At 40.7% G+C, this 23793-nt stretch overlaps 1 protein-coding gene across 5 annotated transcripts in view; it reads right to left on the reverse strand.

Annotated features, from left to right (window-relative positions):
* KCNAB1 (potassium voltage-gated channel subfamily A regulatory beta subunit 1) overlaps nt 1-23793 on the reverse strand; it is a 589565-nt gene that overhangs the window by 56525 nt on the left and 509247 nt on the right. For 2 of the 5 annotated variants that reach the window (XM_066369872.1, XM_066369873.1), the window contains exons 13-14: nt 8866-8954; nt 920-3955 (exon numbers count right to left, since the gene is read on the reverse strand). In XM_066369872.1, coding sequence (XP_066225969.1) covers nt 3866-3955; nt 8866-8954 — 179 coding nt within the window. In that variant the 3' untranslated portion in view covers nt 920-3865. Of the gene's footprint in view, nt 1-919; nt 3956-4312; nt 8955-23793 lie in introns of those variants that run through there. The other 3 variants (XR_010749312.1, XR_010749311.1, XM_066369870.1) reach the window with 3 other exon arrangements.

Here is a 23793-nt window from a genome sequence, read left to right on the forward strand (position 1 = left end):
AATAAGTGCATTATCCTTATTACATTATTTTACATTAGCCATCATTTAAATTTCCCACACATTATGTGCATTTTTTAGCTGCTGGTCAGACGTTTGTGTGGCAGTGACTGGCGTAGTGCAGTTATATGACAGAGCCTTTTGCTGATATGTGCGATGTGCTGTCCTGCCCCGTTTTAGTGTTTTCAGTATTCCAGTTACTACTGTTCTGGAGATAGGAAGGAAGGATATACATAGGCATGTACACACATGGAGAAAACCAGTTTACAGATACACGTACTGTATTTCCCCATGTATAAGACGCACCCCTTGGCCCTGGCTGGCTAGCTCAGCAGTAGAGTGTTGGCCCGGTGTGTGGAAATCCTGGGTTCAGTTCCTGGCCAGGGCACACAGGAGAAGTGTCCATTTGCTTCCCCCTTCCCCCTCTACTTTCTGTCTCTCTCTTCCCCTCCTGCAGCCAAGGCTCCACTGGAGCAAAGTTGGCCCGGGTGCTGAGGACAGCTCCATGGCCTCCATCTCAGGTACTGGAATGGCTCCAGTTGCAATGGAGCAACGCCCCCTGGTAGGCATGCCTGATGGATACTGGTCAGGCACATGCAGGCGTCTTGTCTCTCTGCCTCCCTGCTTCTCACTTCAGAAAAATACAAAAAATAAAATAAAAAATAAGACACACCCCCGTTTTTGAAAAATTTAGGGTCTAAAAACTGGGTGCATCTTAATACAGAGGTTGTCAAGTCATTTAAGAAGTGGCATTTCAAATGCCATAGATGGAACTTAGGACAAGGCAATATATGAAGACAGTGATTCACTATCAGGCACAGATGAGGACAAGCTAATGGATGGGAGTTTTGACAGTGATGAGTTGCATGAATTTTATGGTAAAACAAGTTAAATAACTTTATGTAATACGTTTTCCCCCAAATTAAGGTGCATCTTATACATGAGGAAATATGGTATTTGGGCTGGAGGGGATTATCTTCCACCTGTGTGGCCTCCCAAGCAAGGGAATTAATTGAAGATTAGGAGTAATTTTAAGTGGTTGGTTTAAAATTTCATGGAGCTGGTTAGAAACTTCACATTGGCCTTCATAAGTTTTAATTGTACCTCTGACTTTCTTCCCTCTTATGATTCTGAATTTGGATTCATATGCAAGCTCTTTTTAACTTAAAAATTTACAAAGGCCCTGGCTGGGTAGCTCAGTTGATTGGACCGTTGTTTAATACACCGGGCTTGCGGGTTCAATCATCAGTCGGCACACATACGAGAATCAGCCAATGAATGCATAAATAAGTAGAACAACAAACTGATGTTTCTCTTGCCCTCTCTAAAATCAATAAATTTTTTTAAAAGTTCACATGCATAGTTATTTTTTCACAAAGCTTTAAAGCTAAAAAAATAAATAAATAAAAAAAACACTGAACAAAAAGACTGGGAGTCTAAGCCTGGTTCTGCTGTCACCTAGCAGTGTGTGTGGGTGAGTCCTTTCATCTTTCCAGATTTGGTTTCATTTGCCAAGGAGGATGGTGTGGGTGAGTCCTTTCATCTTTCCAGATTTGGTTTCATTTGCCAAGGAGGATGGTCTTGAAGATGGTCAAGGTCCCTTGAAGCTCTGCTATTTATGTGGTAACCCTTGGTGCACTCTTAGTGAAGATGAAATGACACTTAACGTGGGAAGCCAGACCCAGGGTTTCTAGTTTTCACTGCCCCTGGCTGAGATTTCAGTGCTGCTACCCAGGTTCCCCTTAGGAATGGTATGTTCTCTCCCAAGGAATTCTTTTCAGAAAAGAAAAGGAGAGTGCATGGAAATTTTTCTTAAGGATATAATTGTGAAATGATCTTATTATCTAGTATATTTACTGTGGCAGATGATTTGTGTATATATAAAAAAAGCTAGCTGTTCCCATGGCTAAGCAATAATGTTTGTATTTGGGTTTAATTTGCAGGCTCTCAAAGTGAGTTTGAGAGGCTTTTAACCTTAGTGCAGAGTATCTCCTAAAACCAATGAGAAATATCTTTAGTAGCTAGTCATTGACTCCCTTAAGAAACAAAGTATGGATTGCAGATTAAACCTTGATCACTGCTATTTCTGTTCGATATCAGTACAGCTTACCTGCCAACATAATTTTTATTATATGTGTCTTACTGCCTGTTTTATGGAGCTGGCCTTATAGTGAAAGAAAGGTCAGATAAAAATTGTGAGATTAAATGCACAAAATGCTTTTATTCTAAGTAAATAAGTTAAATTGCAGTTTGAAATAAACAACTTAAGCTCATTTATACATACAGTAGTTCACTGGATTGATTAAATATATAAGAACAACAGAAATGGCCATTTTAATCATCATTCTGATATTTTGGGGGCAAAAACCCAAACTCGCCTTAATTAATACAGGTAGTAATAATCATAAAGGACATTAGTATTTTCACATGAACATTTTGAAATTTAGAATTTAACTGTGAAATATATATCTGGAAATGATGGCAGAAAATAACATTTAATCCTGTAAGTCCCTAAATGATTTCTATATGAGGGGCCAGCTGGCCAGAAAATTAGAATTTTGTACATGCTCAGGTGTCCAGATGAGTTATTGGACCCATGCCCCTTACATACTTCCTCCCTCCCCCATCAAAGAAACATTTTCTCTTACAGGCACACAGTATAATCTCAGACTTTCTCTCAGATGGAGTATTCATGAGGGTAGGTAGCCAATAGTGCAGGGCTAGATAGACCTCAGCTTCTGTGCACTAAACCAGGCCCTTCAGTCCATACAGTGAGTTCTCACGCATATATTTAGTGCACATAATGTGATTACAGTATCAGGAAATTCTTTCACTTGGCTCTTCATTGGGCAAGTGCCAAGTAGTGACAGCATTTTTCACAAAGCCCAGGGTTTGCTTTCACGTTACTAATTCCTCAAAAACAAGCATTATATTGCAAAATCCCAGTGCTAGTTAAACAGCAGACATTTGCCTTTCTGGATATTTTACAGTTTTACTTACAAAAATCGAGCATGTGTATATTTATTTTTAAAGCTTAAGTATTTAAACTTGCAGACGTGCCTACAAGCAGTCAAAAATATAAAGCAGGTTTTCATAAAATGTAAAAATGAATACTTCATTGCAGATGCATTACATTTTATTCAAAGCTAAGCTTCCATAGTAGTGTGATCCTTTCATAAATTTTCCATAATGTCTCATGTTAGGGACTGGGGTATTCATCCTTTTACCATCTCTACATGTAGATGAATATAGCAGTGTTAGAATTCTAATAGACATCATGGGTAAATTGCTATACAGGGTCAGTTTGGGACCAAGCGTAGTGAATATTTAAAAGGTAATGAAAGCAAATATATAGGATTTGTAGTTGCAAATAAGTGAAACAACCTACTAACAACAGGCATGTGAAAATAGAAAAAGAAATGTAAAATTGTTGGTGCTTATTTTCCCAAGCGAGACTTCTGAGTGAACAGTCTACTCTTTCTGATGTAATCCACATTGCATCTGTGGATTTTATTCATTTGAAAAAATAGATCTATTTTGCCTTCTTTAAGTTACTAAATGCCTGGAGGTTATGTCTTTCTGACCCATAGACTTTCCATTGCATTAGCATGAGGTATACAGAGCAGTGCAAGAATTGGGGATTCCATTCCAAGATAAGAAAACAGAATGGGTTTCCTTAGTTGGGAGTTATCAGATATGCTCGTAATTCAGGTGCACAGTGGTAGTGACAGCAGACACCTCAGAATCCGGGGACACTAGAGGTTGAGCAGTGGTTGCTAAGTGATTGAAAAGACTGTCTAGTAACACCTTTCTGTACTGGTATAGACCAGTATTTTAACCATGCAGCTCCTGTGGCTCATGCATTGCCTTATGATCTGTAGTCCTTTTTGCTGTAGGGCTTGTTGCGTAATATGTTATCAATCTCATTTACCACCTGTGATGTCATCTTTGGGAGAACCTGAGGGCATAAGTACAAAGTGGTTAGTACTTGATATTTGTGGTATATGTTTATAAACTAGACCTGGACTAGAAGCTCCTCACCAGACTAAGCTCCTTGAGGTCAGGACCTTGTCTTATTTTCCACTGTATCTCTAGTGCCTCTAAGAGTGCTTGACCCATAGTTAGTGCTAATAATTACTGGTTGATTGGATAAATGAAGACATAAGATCCATATGAAGGCTGATAGAAATATATACTACCCAGAGCAGCTCTGCTTAGTAGAAATACAATGTGAGCCACAATGTAATTTTAGATTTTTTAGTGGTCACATTAATAAAAGTGAAAAGAAAAAGGTGAAATTAATACATGATTTTACTCTACTATATCCAAAACATCATTTCAACATGTAAGCAATATAGAAAATTCTTAATGTACTTTACATTTTTTTATAAAATTCTAAGTTTTTCTAATCTAGAATACATACATACATATTACACAACTACATTCGGACTAGCTACCTTGCATACACTAAATAGCCACGTGTGGTGAGAGGCCCCAGTACTGGACAGCACAGGTCTAGAGACTAAGGAGAGTTCTTCACCAATGGTGGTCAGAACCTTGGTGAAGAATGGCCAGAAGTTAACAGGCATCCCAGGAAGATGGAATAGCATGAAAAAGTAAAACGTCTGAAACAGTGATACGAGTGTAAAGTGAACAGTGGAGATACGGGGATGGTACAAACGGGACAGAGAAGTTGGGGGAAGAGAGTAGAAGGCCTTGAATATAACCTTTTAGAGTTGAGACTACAGTGGGCAAACTCTCAGGACTTCCTGGTTTGAAGGATGAGTTGGAGAAGGTTGAAAGGGGACAGAGACATTAGAAATTTATTGTCCTAGGCAGTGATACTAAGCCTTCACTGGGACTGGGGCAGGAGGGTAGAAACGGAGTGGTCGCAGACATTATTGGAGGATGACCGTGTTTCCAAACTGTTACTAGGAAGACACCAATGTAGATTACTGATTAGAATCAGCAGAAGTTTGGAGTCGGATGTATTGAATTTATGGTGCCTGGAAATGAGCAGGCAGCCAGAAGTGCACTGTGGAGCTTGCTTGCTAGCAGCAGGAAGACTGTTGTTGAGGATTCCTGAGTTATTTGCATGGATATGCTAATTATGTTCTGGGACAGGATGAGATCATCCAGGGCTAGCATTTATTGTGAGAAACGGGCCAAGGGCACCCATTACACCATAAAACCAGGCACAAAGCAGACTTTTTTCACTGGAGTAGCCTGTCCCTGGGTGGAGACTGTGATGAAATACAATTATGACAGCCAGTTCTGAGGTTTCAGCCTCACCCTTGCTCTGCTGCAATCCTGCTGACCAGGGTGACCTTGTTTTCACTCAAGAGCTAGCCTCAGAAACCTTAGTGGCTGGCAGAATAGTGGGGCTACTCAGCCTGGGAAACTGGTTCTGGTTAATGTTTTTCTATCCAAAGCTAAAGGAAGAGTTTGATTTCCCTCCAGTTCTGGATTCTCAGGATCTAAACTAATGTGTTACTTAAAGTGAAATTGCCACAATGAGAACCAAATCTAAAATGTGGATTTGTTGGATGTTTTGTGCCAAAATATAGTATTAGCTATATGAGAGGAAGAAAACTCTTCATTCATTACACCAAAATGAACTTCACATAGAGATCTAAACATTAAAAAAAAATCAAAACATAAAAGTATTTGAAAGAGAATGTATATAATGGTGCAAGGCGTAAAATTTCAAGGTAAGCCATACAACCAGAATTCTATGAAATCACCACTGTTTTTAAAATGTTGACAGCTTTTTAAAACACTTTAATCTACAGATTACATAAGCATCCCCCAAACCACCAGTTTAGCAACCTTGGTGTCACACTGACTGGAATAATTGGTGGCCAAGGGGCAGTCTAGCTAGTGTTGCCGGGCCTGGTGAGGTATTAGGGAAGTCCTCCCAGGCCTGGGTCACTGTTGAGTCGGACTTGGGGGGTGCGGCAGGATGTTGGCAGGCTGGAGTGGTGGACACTTTGCAGGCAGGGCCACGGTTACCTCTGGGGAGCTGAGTGGTCCACGGTGGCTGGAGAGTAGAATTCCAGGGAAGGTGAGCCGTGGGTGTGAAGGGCATAGATGGGGAGAGGCAGTTCTCTCCATGTTTTAGGTGGAAGCAGAGAGGAAGGGGCACTGTGCAGATGATGGGGAACTGCCTGCAGCTGTGGTTTCTCCTCGTCCAGTCTCCATCTGTTGAGACTTGGTTTATGTATGCCTCCAGTTTATGCACAGCTTGAGCACACTTTATCCCTCAGAGCAGCTGCCTTGCTGGGCCCACCAGAAATTTCCCTTCCTTAAAACTGCTGGCACTGCAGCCTTCCACCTGCACCCAGTCCAACTTCTGCTGAGAACCCCAGCCACCCAGCCTCCTGCCCAACCCATGGAGGGCCCAATCATAGCTCACCTGAGGCGGCTTCCTCAGGGCTGGGCTGGTGGCAGGTGGAAGTAGGAGGGGGATGGTGGTTGCTAAGTGCCCAGGGAGGTGGCCCCCTGCTTTGGTAACTTCCCTTTTCTTTTATCCTAGGAGCATGGGTGGCCCATCTTCCTACCAGCAGAGCCTTGTTTGGGAATATGACTGACTTAGTTTTCCTCTGAAATGTACCCTCAGTGACCCGGAGTAGTCCCACAGCCCAGGAGCCACCTCTCATTATCGTGCCAGGCATACTGACTCCCCCTGGGTGGCAGTGTTCCCAAGATATTAACGTTACAGGAATCCTCAGTTCCTCCCTCTTCCTGCTAAGCTGGCAGCAAGTCCTGTCTCTGTTTCCAAAACCTACACTCCATCCATTTCACCTCCATGGCCACCCTCCTAGCCAGTCCAGGCCACCATCACCTGCCACCTGGACAACTGCCCTTTCCTTTCTTCACTTTACTTCCCACACAGCAACCAGGCAGTCTTCACAAATTCAAATAATAGCATGTCCCTCCTCTTCTTAAAAACCTCCAAAGGATTCGTTCCCGCTAGTGTGAGATCTGTCCCTCACCTGCCTCTCTGCTTCAATGTAGCTACGATCCCTTTTCTCACCACATGTTGGCCACACTGGTCCTAAGTGGGCAGTTCCTGGAAAAAACTAAGTTTCTTCCCACCCCAGGGCCTTCCCACTGCTCCTTGTGTCTGGAATGCTCTTCCCTGGGTCTCACAGGCTGTGTCCTCATCTTCCAGCTTCAGAAGGCACATCACCCAGATCGCCTTGGCAAGGACACTATTTAAAACAGCCCCCCCCCCCACTTCTCATGGTGTCTCTATTACAACACCCCCTTACTTAACAGCCCTTCTCATAATGTGAAATGACACCTTAGTTATGTGCCTCTCCCATTAGAATGTAAGCTTGAAGGCTGGATATTATCCCTCAGAGCCTGCCTGGTCATGGAGCGCTCTCAGCAGTCTGCTCAATGAACTAAGGGATAGATTTCTCAGTTCATGCTCCACCAGCGCATGGGCTTTTAAGGGTAGGTACCTGTTCTTAGCTCAGTAGCCTGTGGCTGGCATGGTACCAGACGTAGAACACGTGTTCAGGACATACTAATAGAATTGAAATCTTCGGTTGGCATTGCAATCCTTTTATGTACAGACTGTTCCCTGTTTCTTCATCATCACTGTGTGGGCTTTATCTTTTCCCCAGAGAAGTGAAAAGAGATGGCAGAATGGCTCTTGTTAAGGGGACCAGAGGTAGAGAGCATTACAGGGCTGCACAGCCCTAGGAAAGGTGATGCGGGAGGAGGTCTGCACCATTTACCCCCCAGCACATTCTGGTCTATTCAAAAGGGTTTTATCTGTTTCTTTTGTGATCAGTAGCAGGGTGAGGTAAGTGCTTGCTTCAGGACCAGGTGGACAGGCAAGAAGCTGTGAGACAGTTCTGTTCCCCAGTGAGAAAGAGGAAGACACCTGTTTGGCAGGTGGTGATTATGGTGGGTTCCTTCCTGGGGTCCTCAGCAGGGCGGAGTGTGCTGTAGGCTCAGGACTGAGATACTGCCTTTGGGGGAGGAAGATGGTCCCAAGAGCTGCTAAGCTCCACCCCTGTCCTCAGGTAGAACTCCTGAGAACACCTCTCCCACTTGCCCCTGTAGACTCCCCAGAGAACACCCACAGGCTCCAGCCAGTGCCTTGGGCCTCAGGCCATCCAGCCAGGGGAGGGAGTGGGGATGGACATCCCTGAATTTGCTGCCAAGAAGATGTGACCCTGGCTCAAACTAGGATTTTGATCTTGTTCCTTTTAAAACATGGCAAACAATTCAACAGGTATTTCTGGAGTGTTGACTAAGGACCTTATTGCATGCTAGCAACTGGTAATCAGCAGAGAAACAAGAAAGAGACACAGGTTTCTGACCTCAGGAAGCCTACAGTCCAACGGGGACAAGCATTGTGCTATGTTATTGTATGTGAAGAGGGAATACAGGACACTATGAGGACTTGGCACACTGTAGGTTGGCAGTAAATGTTTGTGTAAAGAACCGATAAGTGTATTCTCCTGTGGCTATTACATTTCAAGCAGGTTATTAGGTAGGCTTTTATGGTCAAGCCTGGGAACTGATTCACCAGGTGTAACATTGCTTGGGTCTTGGAATGCCATGTCTCAAAGAAACCATCCTGAGAAACGAGGTTTGAGAATATTGTCAGTTAATAAGAAGGGGGTACTTCTGGATTCGTGAGCTGTAACAGTTCTGTTGCCTTTCGTGCCCTAGTCTCCACTTCCCCTCTACTCCCATCCAGGAACAAGTGGCTGTTAGGGGCTTTCATGTAACCGGGAAGCTGGGACAGGAGGAAGGGCAGTGGTGGGGAGAGATGAGACACTGCCTGGGGACATCTGCAAAGACTGAGATCCCCTGGAGTGTTCTTGAAAGGGCTGTGGTACTTGCCTGAATGGCACCAAGGTTCTCAATGAGTTGTTCAGGAGTGGATGATCCCAGAAGCACAGAACTCACACCCTCGTTTCTCAGGCACCATGCTGGGAAGAGAGAACACTGGGTCAGGATATCCAAGCCCTTTTGATTATTGATTAGCTTATAAACATCACCTATAGCTACCACTGTTGCAACCAAAATTTACTAACTTTTGGGGGGAGGATGGACAGTGTACTCCAGGATTAAAAATCTCAGTAGCACCCCTGTGGTGGAGAGGATTTGGTAGACTCTGTGCCTTTGGACTGTGGGCTTAGAGCTCTGCTTTCTACATGAGGCTTTGTCCTAATGACTGGGGCACCCAATCCAGCTGCCCCCCCCCCCAGGTGTGCATTCTTGTTCCTGAAAACACCTGATAATATTCAATGCAGACATCTGGATTCCTGTTCATAGGTGGGCCCACAGCCTCCTGCCCTTCCATCTTATTCTTGCTCTCACTTTTCCCTCATCTGTTAGGTGGAGTCCTTGTAGACTTTGAATGTCCAGTTCTTTCATTTCTACCTACCTATCAACCCTCTCTGGACCCTTTCTTCCTAACACAGGATTCATCCTGTGTTGATTATCTCACCGACTCTCAAATCCCGTACTCCTCTCCTTCCTCTGCCTCTCTGCAACCTCTGCCCTTACACCTTCTATTGACCCCTGCCCCTTGCTCTCTGTAGATGATCTGGCCTCTCACTTTATGTAAAAAATTAATTCCTCAACTCCCCACTTTGCCACGGACACAGTGCATATCCACACCCTCCAGTTTCAGAGGATGACGTGAGCTGTTTGTCAGAGGCCAAGCTTGGCCCTGGGTCTCTCTTTTTGCCCTTTCTTGGATTTGATTCATTCATTTCTCCTTCTCTCTCTCTTCTGGATTTTCTTACTTTATACTATTGTTTTCTTTCCTATCAACAAAATGTGCTCAAATTTCTCCCATTCTGAAATAAGATTTCTTAGACTTCGTACTTGCCTAGCCCCCCCCCTTCTCCCCTTGTTAAATTTCTTAAAGGCCATTTTAGACTTCCCTTGACCCCCTTCTCTCCCTCCCAGGACCCTTCTTGCCATGTCAGAAGTCAGGGTCCCCAGGAACGTCCTTGTGGTTATAGTAGACTTCTCAGTTCAGAGCTGCCTGTAACTAAATGATTCTGTAGTGTCTGCCAGGTGTCCCATAAGCACTGCTTGCTTCTGGCTACTAACTATTAAGCATGTCCCTCCTGTGTTCCCAATCTCACTGGGTGGCATCACCAGCAACTTGGCCTCCAGATCCAGGAGCCTGGGATATATATTATATTTAGAGATTGTCCCTTTCTGATCCCAAATTCCCCTTCAATTGCCAACTCTAGTTGCCGTTTAAATATTTTCCTAATTCAGTGGTTCTCAAAGTTTAGTGTGCATCAGAACCATGTGGACAGGCCTTGTGAAACCCCAGTTATTAGGGGCCACTCCCAGAGTTTCTAACTCAGAAGGTTTGGGCAGGCCTGAGAACCAGCATTTCTGATGAACTCCCATGTGATGCTGATACTGCTGATCCAGGGACCATGTTATCTTTTTCCTTCGTTCCTTCCTCCCTTCCTTCCTTCCTTCCTCCCTTCCTTCCTTCCTTCCTCCCTTCCTTCCTTCCTTCCTTCCTTCCTTCCTTCCTTCCTTCCTTCCTTCCTTCCTTCCTTCCTTCCTTCCTCCCTCCCTCCCTCCCTCCCTTCTTCCTTCCTTCCTTCCTTCCTTCCTTCCTTCCTTCCTTCCTTCCTTCCTTCCTTCCTTCCTTCCTTCCTTCCTTCCTTCCTTCCTTCCTTTCTCTTTCTCTTTCTTTCTTTCTCTTTTATTTATTAACTTTAATTTATTGTGTTAACATGGATTCAAGTGTCCCACTCAATATAACTCCCTCACTCCACATTCCATGTCCCCATTACACCCCGCTGCCCTCCTCCCCCTAACCCCCTCCCCCCTTCCCTCTGGGATTTGCTGTCCTGTTATCTGTATCTCTATGTTATATATACATAGTTTCACTAATCCCTTCACTTTCTCTTATCCCATCCCCTCACCCCCCTTCCCTCTGAGAGCTGACCCTCTGCTCCCTGTGACCCTGCCTTTGCCTCTAATTCTGTTCCTCAGTTCACTTTGTTCATTAGATTCCACATATAAGTGAGATAATATGATTTTTGTCTTTCTCTGCCTGATTTATTTCACTTAGCATAATAATCTCCAGGTCCATCCATGCCATCACAAAAGGTAAGATTTCCTTCTTTTTCATAGCTGCATAGCATTCTATTGTGTATATGTACCATGGGTTTTAATCCACTTGTTCACTGATGGACACTTGGGCTGTTTCCAGATCTTGGCTATTGTAAACAATGCTGCCATAAACATGGAGGTGCATATCTTCTTTTGAATCAGTGATTTGGTATTCTTAGGATATATTCCTAAAAGTGGGATTGCTGGGTCAAAAGGCAGTTCGATTTTTAATTTTTTGAGGAATCTCCATACTGTTTTCCACAGTGGCTGCACCAGTCGGCATTCCCACCAGCAGGGCAGGAGGGTTCCCTTTCTCTACATCCTCTCCAGCACTTACTATGTGTTGTTTTGTTAATGAGCGCCATTCTGACAGGTGTGAGGTGATATCTCATTGTGGTTTTAATTTGCATTTCTCTGATGATTAGTGATATTGAACATTTTTTCATCTGCCTATTGGCCATCTGAATGTCCTCTTTGGAGAAGTGTCTATTCAGTTCTTTTGCCAATTTTTAATTGGATTGTTTACCTTCCTGGTGTTGAGTTTTAGAAGTTCTTTATAAATTTTGGTTATTAAGCCCTTATCTGATGTATTGGCGAATATGTTCTCCCATTGTGTGGGTTCTCTTTTTATTTTGTTAATAGTGTCTTTTGCTGTGCAAAGCCTTTTAGTTTGATATAGTCCTATTTGTTTATTTTGTCCTTTATGTCGCTTGCCTATGGAGATAGATTAGCAAAAATATTGCTACAAGAGATATTGGAGAGTTTGCCTATGTTTTCTTCTGAGATGTTTATGGTTTCGTGACTTACATTTAAGTCTTTTATCCATTTTGAGTTTATTTTTGTGAATGGTATAAGTTGGTGGTCTAGTTTCATTTTTTTGCATGTACCTGTCCAATTTTCCTAACACCATTTGTTAAAGAGACTGTCTTTACTCCATTGTATGCTCTTACCTCCTTTGTCAAATATCAATTGTCCATATAGGTGTGGGTTAATTTCTGAGTTCTCTGTTCTGTTCCATTGATCTGTATGCCTGTTCTTATGCCAGTACCAGGCTGTTTTGAGTATAATGGCCTTGTAGTATAACTTGATATCAGGAAGTGTGATACCCCCCACTTTAGTCTTCATTTTTAGGATTGCTGAGGCTATTTCTGTTCTTTTTTGGTTCCATATAAATTTTTGGAATATTTGTTCTATATCTTTGAAGTATGCTATTGGTATTTTAATAGTAATTGCATTGAGTTTATAGATTGCTTTGGGTAATATAGACATTTTAATGATGTTTATTCTTCCTATCCATGAACATGGTATGTGCTTCCAGTTGTTTGTATCTTTCTTGATTTTTTTTTTCAATGTCTTATAATTTTCCAAGTACAAGTCTTTTACCTCCTTGGTTAAATTTACTCCTAGGTACTTTATTATTTTTTTGTTGCAATAGTGAAGGGGTTGTTTCCTTAATATGTTTTTTAGTCAGTTTATTGTTGGTGTATAAAAATGCCATTGATTTCTGAATATTAATTTTATATCCTGGCACCTTGCCAAATTCATTTCTCAGGTCTAGTAGTTTTTTTGACTGAGACTTTACGGTTTTCTTTTCTAATTTGGATGCCTTTTATTTCTTTTTCTTGTCTGATTGCTGTGGTTAGGACTTCTAGAACTATGTTGAATAAGAATGGTGAAAGGGGGCACCCCTGCCTTGTTCCTGATCTTAAGGAAATTTCTTTTAATTTTTGCCTATTGGGTGTGATGTTGGCTGTGGGCCTGTCATAGATGGTCTTTATCATGTTGAGGTATGTTCCCTGTATTCCCACTTTGCTGAGAGTTTTGATCATAAATGGGTGCTGGATTTTATCAAATGCTTTTTCTGCATCTATTGATACAATCATGTGATTTTAACCTTTATTTTGTTTATGTGATGAATTACATTTATTGACTTATGAATATTGTACCATCCTTGCCTCCCCAGAATAAATCCCACTTGATCATGATGTATGATTTTTTCCATATATTGCTGGACCTGGTTTGCTAAAATTTTGTTGAGAATTTTAGCATCTAAATTCATCAGGGATTTTGGCCTATAGTTTTCTTTCTTTGTAGTGCAGGGGTCTCCAAACTTTTTATACAGGGGGCCAGTTCACTGTCCCTCAGACCATTGGAGGGCTGCCATTGGTCCTCTCACTGACCACCAATGAAAGAGGTGCCCCTTCCAGAAGTGCAGTGGGGGCTGGATAAATGGCCTCAGGGGGCCGCATTGCGGCCCGCGGGCTGTAGTTTGGGAACGCCTGTTAGTGTCTTTACCTGGTTTTGGAATGAGGATAATCCTTGCCTCATAAGAGCTTGGAAGTCTTTCCTCCTCTAGAATTTTTTGAAATAGCTTGAGAAGGATAAGTGTTAGTTCTTTGAATATTTGGTAACATTCACCTGTGAAGCCATCTGGTCCAGGACTTTTGTTTGCTGGAAGTTTTTGATAACTGTTTCAATTTCATTTGTTGTAATTGGTCTGTTTAGGCTTTCTGATTCTTCCAGATTGAGTTTTGGAAGATTGTATGTTTCTAGAAATTTATCCATTTCTTCTAGGTTGCTCAATTTTTTGGAATATAGATCTTCATAGTTTTTATTACAATCTTTTGTATTTCTGTGGTGTCCATTGTTACTTCTCCACTTTTATTTCTAATTTTATTTATTTGGGTCTTCTCTTTTTTCTTGATGAGTCTGGTTAAAGGCTCATCAATCTTGTTTACCTTTTTCAAAGAATCAGCTCTTGGTTTCTGCCTCAGATCAGCATGACTCGTAATTTTGCAGGTCTTGAGTGGGAAGAGTGTGAGATTAGGAAATAAACACAGAAATAAAAAGAATGGGTTCAGGAGGCCTCCTATAAGCTGATGACTTACAAGAACAGCCTGCACTCCCTAAAAGCTTTATTTTTATAGTGCAGAGCAAAGTTATTTTGCAAGACAAAGAGAGCTCAGATACAAAGTCACATTTCTAAGGTAAATCAAGAATTCTCCCAGTGCAGAACCCCCCCTACCTGCATAACAGCTTAACTTCACAAAACAAAGAGTAAAAAGAAAATCAGCTTTAGCAAGAGAGGCATATGGGGGGTGGGTCAGTAGAAACAATCAGCATCACAGCTAACATGGAGGTGTGGGGAAGAGTTTAGCTTCTGGCTTAATCCTTAAACTGCAAGGATATTTGTCAGCTTGCAGTCTCCTACAGGTTTCATTGATCTTTTCTATTGTTTTTTTAATTTAATTTTTTTCTTTTAAAAATGTTTATTAATTTTAATTTATTGTGCTTACATATATTCAAGTGTCCCACCGAATATGTCTCCCCCCCATGTTCCCCTTGATACCCCCTTTAACCCCTTCCCCCAATGACCTCCCTCTTTCTTTCAGGATTTGCCATCCTGCTCTTTATAATGCTGTTATGTGTATATAATTTCACCCATCTCTTTTCCTTCTCTAATCCCATCCTCTCCTCCCTTTTCCCACTGTCCACTTTCCCTCTGATCCCTTTGATCCAGCCTCTGCCTCTGTTCCGTTCCTCGGTTCACACTGTTCATTAAATTCCTCATATGAGTGAGGTCATATGATATTTTTCTTTCTCTGCCTGGCTTATTCCACTTAGCATAATAGTCTCCAGGTCCATCCATGTTGTCACAAAAGGTAAGATTTCTATCTTCTTCATGGCCATGTAGTATTCCATTATATATATATATATGCGCCACCACTTTTTAATCCACGCATCCACTGATAGACACTTGGCTACTGTAAACAGTGCTGCAATAAACATGGGGGTGCATTTCTTCTTTTGAATCAGTGATTTGGTGTTCTTAGGATATATTCCTAAAAGTGGGATAGCTGGGTCAAAAATCAGTTCCATTCTTAATTTTTTGAGGAATCTTCATACTGTTTTCCACAGTGGCTGCACCAGTCTGCATTCCCACCAGCAGTGCAGGAGGGTTCCCTTTTCTCTACACCCTCCACTAGCGCTTATCATGTGTTGTTTTGTTAATGAGCACCATTCTGACAAGTGTGAAGTGGTATCTCATTGTGGTTTTAATTTGCATTTCTCTGATGATTAGTGATGTTGAACATTTTTTCATCTGCCTATTGGCCATCTGTATGTCCTCTTTGGAGAAGTATCTATTCATTTCTTTTGCCCATTTTTTGATTCAGTTGTTTACTTTCCTGATGTTGAGTTTTACAAGTTCTTTATAGATTTTGGTTATTAACTCAAATGTCATTTATTTCTGCTCTGATCTTTATTATTTCCTTCCTTGTCCTTCCTCTGGGCTTTATTTGTTGCTCTTTTTCTAATTCTTTTATGTGCAGGGTTAAGTTGTTTATTTGAGCTTTTTCTTCTTAAGGTATGCCTGTAGTGCTATGAACTTCCCTCTCAGGACTTTTTTTGCTGTGACCCATAAATTTTGATTTGTTGTATGTTCATTTTCATTTGTTTCAAGGAAATTTTTTACTTCTTTGATCTCATTGTTAACACATCCATTATTTAATAGCATGCTATTTAGTCTCCAAGTGTTTGAATGTTTTTCAGTTTTTCTATTGTAGTTGATTTTTACTTTTATGCCATTGTGATCAGAGAAGATGCTTGACATGATTTTAATCTTCTTAAATTTACTGAGACTTTTTTTGTATCCTAGCATGTGGTCTATCATAGAGAATGTGCCATGAGCACTTGAAAAGAATGTATATTCTGCTGGTATGGAGTGAATGGTTCTGCAGATGTCAATTAAATCCAGTTGATCTAGTGTGTCGCTGTTTCTTAGTTATTTTCTGTCTGGAAGATCTACCCATTGATGTTAGTGGGGTATTAAAATACCCTATATTACAGTATTGCTGTTGATCTCTTCGTCTATGTCCATCAAAATCATCTTTATATATATAGGTGCTCCTATATTAGCCCCATAAATCCTTACAATGGTTATCTCTTCCTGTTGGATTGTCCCTTTATCATTATGTAGTGACCTTCATTATCCCTTACTATAGCCTTTGCTTTAAAAAGTGATTTTTTCAGATATAAGTATTGCTACCCCAGCTTTTTTCTTTGTTCCCATTTGCATGAAATGCTTTATTTCATCCCTTTACCTTCAGTCTATGTGTATCTTTTGTTTTTAGGTGGGTCTCTTGTAGATATCATATGTACGGGTTCTATTTTCTTATCCATGCAGCTACCCTATGTCTTTTGATTGGAGCATTTAAACCATTTACATTTAAGGTTATTATTGATATATACTTAATTATTGCCAGTTTATTCTTTAAATCTACAATTCTCTTTTTCTCAATTTCTTTTTTTCTTTGTTCTTTTTACAGCAGGCCTGTTAACATTTCTTCCAGTACTGTTTTGGTTGTAATGAATTCCTTGCGTTTTTCGTTGTTGGTTTTTTGTGGTTTTTTTTTTTTTTTTTTTTTTGGTCTAGGCAGCTTTTTATTTTTCCTTCAATTTTAAGTGATAGTTTTGCTGGATAAAGTAGTCTTGGTTGTAGGTTGTTGTTTTGCATCACTTTGAATATTTCTTGGCAATCCCTTCTGGCCTCAAGTGTTTCTGGTGAGAAGTCAGATGTCATCCTTATGGGGGCTCCTTTGTAGGTAATTAACTGCTTTTCTCTTTCAGCTCTCAGTATTCTTTCTTTGTCTCTTACTTTGGGCATTTTACTTATGATGTGTCTTGGTGTAGGTCTCCTTAGGTTCCTCTTTAATGGGACTCTCTGTGCTTCTTGAACTTATGACACTTTTTCTTTCATAAATTTAGGGAAATTTTCAAGAGTAATGGTGCGGTAGGAAGCGATAACGATAAATCTCCCTCAAAACTCAACAAGATCTTCAACCAGAAACAGAAAAACCTATCCTTGGAGCCTCCAGATGTTTTGCAATATACCCGAAGGTATGGTCGGGCGAAAAATTGGCTAAGTATATAATCAAACCCCGAAGGAAATAGGGAGTAAGAAATGCTCCGCCTTCCTAACTAACCTAAACAGGGTGGCTTTCACTGGGAACTGAGAATATAGAAACTGAGGCGGGCAAAGGGGGTGAATTGATCCAGGCCGCGGCACAAACGGCCGAACCAGGCTGTAGCACGGAGATCCAAGCCAAGGAAAAACTGTTCCTGTGGCAACCTGGGCAATACAAGCTAACACTTACGCCAAACCCAGACAAAGAAAGACAAGCGGGGCAGCCATTTTCCCCGATCTCCTGGTCGACGCGCGCAGATAGTGGGTGAGAGATTCCTTCCAAAGGCCCGAGAGTGTGCGCCCGTGTTGTCCCACAGAGAGGCAGAGTCAGAGGCTTTTGTGTGGGCTGAAAGCGGAATCTCTGGGCCACCCCAGCGCCCTGGGAAAGCTGCGCACGGAGAGGGCACGAGAACTAATTCCAATGCTGGAACTTTTCTGTGCGGGATGGGGATTCACTTAGAGGGTAAGGCGGCTGGCCTGATATCCTGGTTGGCGCGCCTGGAGAGTGAGCGAGAGATTCCTCCGAGCACCTCAGGAGTGGGCACCCATGTTACCCCACAGAGGGGCAGAGTCAGAGGCCTCTGTGTGGGCCAAAAGCGAAATATCCGGGCTGCCCCAGCGCCCTGGGAAAGCTGTGCACTGGGATGTAGCGAGAGCCAATTCCAACACTGGAACTTTTCCGTGCGAGAGGGGGTTTCACTCAGAGGGTGAGGCAGCTGGCCTGATATCCTGGTGTGCGTGCGCAGATAGTGGGCGAGAGATTCCTCCAAGTGCCTCGGCAGTGCCCGCCCGTATTATCCCACAGAGGGGCAGAGTCAGGGGCCTTTGTGTGGGCCAAAGAGCGGAATCTCGGGCCGCCCCAGCGCCTTGAAGAAGCTGTGCCCGGGGACGGAGCGAGAGCCAATTCCAACACTGGAACTTTTCTGTGCGGGTGGGGGTTTCACTGAGAGTGTGAGACTGCTGGCCTGATATCCTGATCTGCGTGCGCAGATAGTGCGCGAGAGATTCCTCCAAGTGCCTCGGCAGTGCGTGCCCATGTTATCCTACAGAGTGGCAGAGCAAGCGGTCTTTGAGTGGGTGGAAGCCCCACCTGATTATGCTAGCAGCTCTGACTGACTGAGCCTTACCCAGAGCCCTGTGCTGAGTGGAAATAGAGTGGGGAGTTGCCAGCTCTTTGAGCCTCTTACTATCCAGGCACAGGCAGCAGCAAACCCATAGCTGGATTATCAGGCTACTAATTGAGGAAGGAAAGACTAGGAGAAAGGCTCCAGGAACACGGACTCCCTCACTGGAGGAGCCTATAAATGCTAATGAGCCTCGACTACCAACGAGACTGAAGCACAATACAAGACATTGCCATAGAGACTTCTCAACTGCAAACCTCTACCTGAGCGTGCCAAAGGGGCAGAACCTGAGGTACAGTGTCAGTGACCAGGAAGAGGGAGAGAAAAGAAAAAGCAAGAAGATAACCTCTCAAAATCAAGAATAATACGCAGACTTTATAGCCTATCCCATTTTATTATATTTGTTCATTTGTTTCTCTTATCTTCATTCTTGATATTTTTTATTCCTCCTCCAATTTGGTCACTTAACTCTCTGCCAGTCTTACTCTTTCCTCTCCTTGAACTACTCTACCCATAAGTGTTACATCTCCCATTATCTTTTCTTTCCTCTTCCTTTCTCTCTATGAGGGTTGCACTCCAAAACCATTAACTCTCTCTCTCTCTCTCTCTCCTCTTTTTTCTTTTTTCTTCTTTTAGTGGTTCCCCCTTTTTCTCTCTCTCTCTCTCTCTCTTTCTTTTCTCCCTCCATATTAGTTTCTTCCTTTCTCCTTTATGTCTCCTCTCATTCAAACCTCAATAACAAACAATATCTTATCTGGGACTCAAACTTATGTTTGTGGCATATTTGGGTTTTTTTACTTCACCGTATTAACACACTAGCAGTGCTCCCATCCCTGGCTCTCCATTTTATCTAGTTCTTGTGTCACTAAATACAATAGTAATTTTTTAATTTGTCCCCCCATTTTCCTGTTTCCCTCTTATTCCTCTCATCATAACTCTTAGTCAACCAACACCTAAAAGCAAATCATTTTATTCTTGACCCAATTTTTTTTCTTACTTGCTTTTTGTGGGTCCATACGCCCTTTTTTTTTCTTTTTCTTCTTCTTTTTTTCTTTTTTTTTGCCCCTTTATTACTTCTCCCCAATTCAGGCCCTCCATTACAGGCATTGTTTGTTCTATTTAGTACAATATAATTCACAGTTCACCACAAGATTTTCTCAAGAAAGGGGAGAGGAGAGGAGAGAGAAAAAAGGGGGGGGGAATAATTTCCTTTTTTTTCCTAAATTTTTATTTTATTTTTCTTTATTTCATTAATTAAAAAAAAAACCAACAACTCTTTTTGATTTTTTATTTTTTTAACTTTTTATTCTTTATTAAATCTCATTAATACTATCAACAAAACCACCCTCAGATGCCATTAAGGAAGAGAAAATCGAATATCATGGATACAAAAGAAAGAGAGGTAACACAGATAGATGAGGAAATATCTATGGAGAAAATAATTAATATATTGGAAACCTTGGAGCTAAATGACAGAGAATTTAAGATAGATATCCTAAAAATCCTCCGAGATATACAAGAAAACACAGAAAGGCAATTTAGGGAGCTCAGAAAACAACTCAATGAACACAAAGAATATATTTCCAAGGAAATTGAAACTATAAAAACAAATCAAACAGAGATGAAAAACTCAATTCACGAGCTGAAAAACAAGGAAAGAAGCTAAGCTAATAGAACAGGCCAGATAGAAGAGAGGATTAGTGAAATAGAAGACAAGCAACTTGAGGCACAACAGAGAGAAGAAGAAAGAGACTCAAAAATTAAAAAAAATGAGATAGCCCTACAAGAATTATCTGACTCCATCAAAAAGAATAACATAAGTATAATAGGTATATCAGAGGGAGAAGAGAGAGAAAATGGAATGGAGAACATACTCAAACAAATAATAGATGAGAACTTCCCAAGCCTGTGGAAAGAACTAAAGCCTCAAATTCAAGAAGCAAACAGAACTCTGAGTTTTCTTAACCCCGACAAACCTACTCCAAGGCACATCATAATGAAATTGGCACAAACCAACAGCAGAGAAAAAATTCTCAAGGCAGCCAGGGAAAAGAAGAATACAACATATAAAGGAAGGCCCATTAGATTATCATCAGATTTCTCAGCAGAAACTCTACAGGCTAGAAGAGAGTGGACTCCAGTATTTAAAGTCCTGAAAGAGAGGAACTTCCAGCCACGAATACTATACCCATCAAAGCTATCCTTTAAATATGAAGGAGAAATAAAAACATTCACAGATACAGAAAAGATGAGGGAATTTATCATCAAAAAACCCCCATTCCAGGAATTACTGAAGGGGGTTCTCCAATCAGATACAAAGAACAAAAAAAAACAAAGCCACAAGTAAAAGCTACAAGAAAAACACAATAAAACCAAATTTAAATTGTGACAACAACAAGAAGAAAGGGGAGAGAGGATGGAGATTAACAGTAGCAAAGGACGATGGAGTGCAAAAGTACGCACAAAATAGTGCGCTACAATGAACAGGGTAGGAACCCTTTTCATTACTTAAAGGTAACCACCATTAAAAAAACCACCACAGAAGCACATGAGATAAAAAAGATAGCAACAGAGGAAAGATGTATGGAATACAACCAAATAAAAACAAAAGATAGAAAAACGAAAGAGAAGGATCAAACAAGACACAGAACTAACAGAAAGCAATCTATAAAATGGCAATAGGGAACTCACAAGTGTCAATAATTACACTAAATGTAAACGGATTAAACTCACCAATAAAAAGGCACAGAGTAGCAGAATGGATTAAAAAAGAAAATCCAACTGTATGCTGCCTACAGGAAACTCATCTAAGTAACAAGGATAAAAACAAATTCAAAGTGAAAGGCTGCAAAACAATACTCCAAGCAAATAACATCCCAAAAAAGCAGGCGTAGCAATACTCATATCGGATAATGCTGACTACAAGACAGCAAAAGTACTCAGAGACAAAAATGGCCATTTTGTAATGGCTAAGGGGACACTGAATCAAGAAGACATAACAATTCTTAATATATATGCACCAAACCAAGGAGCACCAAAATATATAAGACAGCTACTTATTGACCTTAAAACAAAAACTGACACAAATACAATCATAATTGGAGACCTCAATACACCGCTGACGGCTCTAGATCGGTCATCCAAACAGAGAATCAACATAGACATAGTGGCCTTAAACAAAACACTAGAGCACCCTGATATGATAGACATCTACAGGACATTTCATCCCAAAGTGACTGAGTATACATTTTTCTCCAGTGTACATGGATCATTCTCAAGAATTGACCATATGTTGGGCCACAAAAACAACATCAGCAAATTTAGAAAAATCGAAGTTGTACCAACCAAGCACATTTTCTGATCATAAAGCCTTGAAACTAGAATTCAACTGCAAAAAAGAGGAAAAAAATCCCACAAAAATGTGGAAACTAAACAACATACTTTTAAAAAATGAATGGGTCAAAGAAGAAATAAGTGCAGAGATCAAAAGATATATACAGACTAATGAAAATGACAATATGACATATCAGAATCTATGGGATGCAGCAAAAGCAGTGATAAGAGGGAAGTTTATATCACTTCAGGCATATATGTACAAAGAAGAGAGAGCCCAAGTGAACCACTTAACTTCACACCTTAAGGAACTAGAAAAAGAAGAATAAAGACAACCCAAAACCAGCCGAAGAAAGGAGATAATAAAAATCAGAGCAGAAATAAATAAAATAGAGAACAGAAAAAGTATAGAAAAAATTAATAGAACAAAAAGCTGGTTCTTTGAAAAGATCAACAAAATTGACAAACCCTTGGCAAGACTTACCAAGGAAATAAGAGAAAGAACTCATATAAACAAAATCCAAAATGAAAGAGGAGAAATCACCACAGACACCGTAGATATACAAAAAATTATTGTAGAATACTATGAAAAACTTTATGCCACTAAATTCAACAACCTAGAAGAAATGGATAAATTCCTAGAACAATACAGCCTTCCTAGACTGAGTCAAGAAGAAGCAGAAAGCCTAAACAGACCTATCAGTAGAGAAGAAATAGAAAAAACCATTAAAAACCTCCCCAAAAATAAAAGTCCAGGCCCTGATGGCTATACCAGCGAATTTTTATTAAACATTCAAAGAAGACTTGGTTCCTATTCTACTGAAAGTCTTCCAAAAAACTGAAGAAGAAGCAATACTTCCAAACACATTTTATGAGGCCAACATAACCCTCATACCAAAACCAGGCAAGGATGGCACAAAAAAAGAAAACTACAGACCAATATCTCTAATGAATACAGATGGTAAAATACTAAACAAAATACTAGCAAATTGAATACAACAACATATTAAAAAAATAATACATCATGATCAAGTGGGATTCATCCCAGAATCTCAAGGATGGTTCAACATACGTAAAACGGTTAACGTAATACACCATATCAACAAAACAAAGAACAAAAACCACATGATCTTATCAATAGACGCAGAAAAGGCTTTTGATAAAATACAACACAATTTTATGTTTAAGACTCTCAACAAAATGGGTATAGAAGGAAAATATCTCAACATGATAAAGGCCATATATGATAAACCATCAGCTAACATCATATTAAATGGTACTAAACTGAAGGCTTTCCCACTTAAATCAGGAACAAGACAGGGTTGTCCACTCTCTCCACTCTTATTTAATGTGGTACTAGAGGTTCTAGCCAGAGCAATCAGACAAGACAAAGAAATAAAAGGCATCCATATCGGAAAAGAAGAAGTAAAGGTATCACTTTTTGCAGATGATATGATCCTATACATCGAAAACCCCAAAGAATCCACAAAAAGACTACTAGAAACAATAAGCCAATACAGTAAGGTCGCAGGATACAAAATTAACATACAGAAGTCAATAGCCTTTCTATATGCCAACAATGAAACATTTGAGAACGAACTCAAAAGAACAATCCCCTTCATGATTGCAGGAAAAAAAATAAAATACTTATAAATAAACATAACAAAGAATGTAAAGGACTTATATAATGAAAACTATAAACCATTGTTAAGGGAAATCGAAAAAGATATAATGAGGTGGAAGAATATACCTTGTTCTTGGTTAGGAAGAATAAATGTAATCAAGATGGCCATATTACCCAAAGCAATATACAAATTTAATGCAATTCCCATCAAAATTCCAATGACATTTTTTAAAGAAATGGAGCAAAAAATCATCAGATTTATAGGGAACTATAAAAAACCCCAAATAGCCAAAGCAATCCTAAAGAAAAAGAATGAAGCTGGGGACATTACAATACCTGACTTTAAACTATATTATAGGGCCACGACAATCAAAACAGCATGGTATTGGCAGAAAAATAGACACTCAGACCAATGGAACAGAATAGAAAGTCCAGAAAGAAAACCACATATATATAGTCAAATAATTTTTGATAAAGGGGCCAACAACACACAATGGAGAAAAGAAAGCCTCTTCAATAAATGGTGCTGGGAAAACTGGAAAGCCACATGCAAAAGAATGAAACTGGACTACAGTCTGTCCCCCTGTACTAAAATTAACTCAAAATGTATCAAAGATCTAAACATA

The sequence above is a fragment of the Saccopteryx leptura genome, chromosome 2 (genome assembly GCF_036850995.1).
Source record: "Saccopteryx leptura isolate mSacLep1 chromosome 2, mSacLep1_pri_phased_curated, whole genome shotgun sequence".
NCBI lineage: Eukaryota > Metazoa > Chordata > Mammalia > Chiroptera > Emballonuridae > Saccopteryx > Saccopteryx leptura.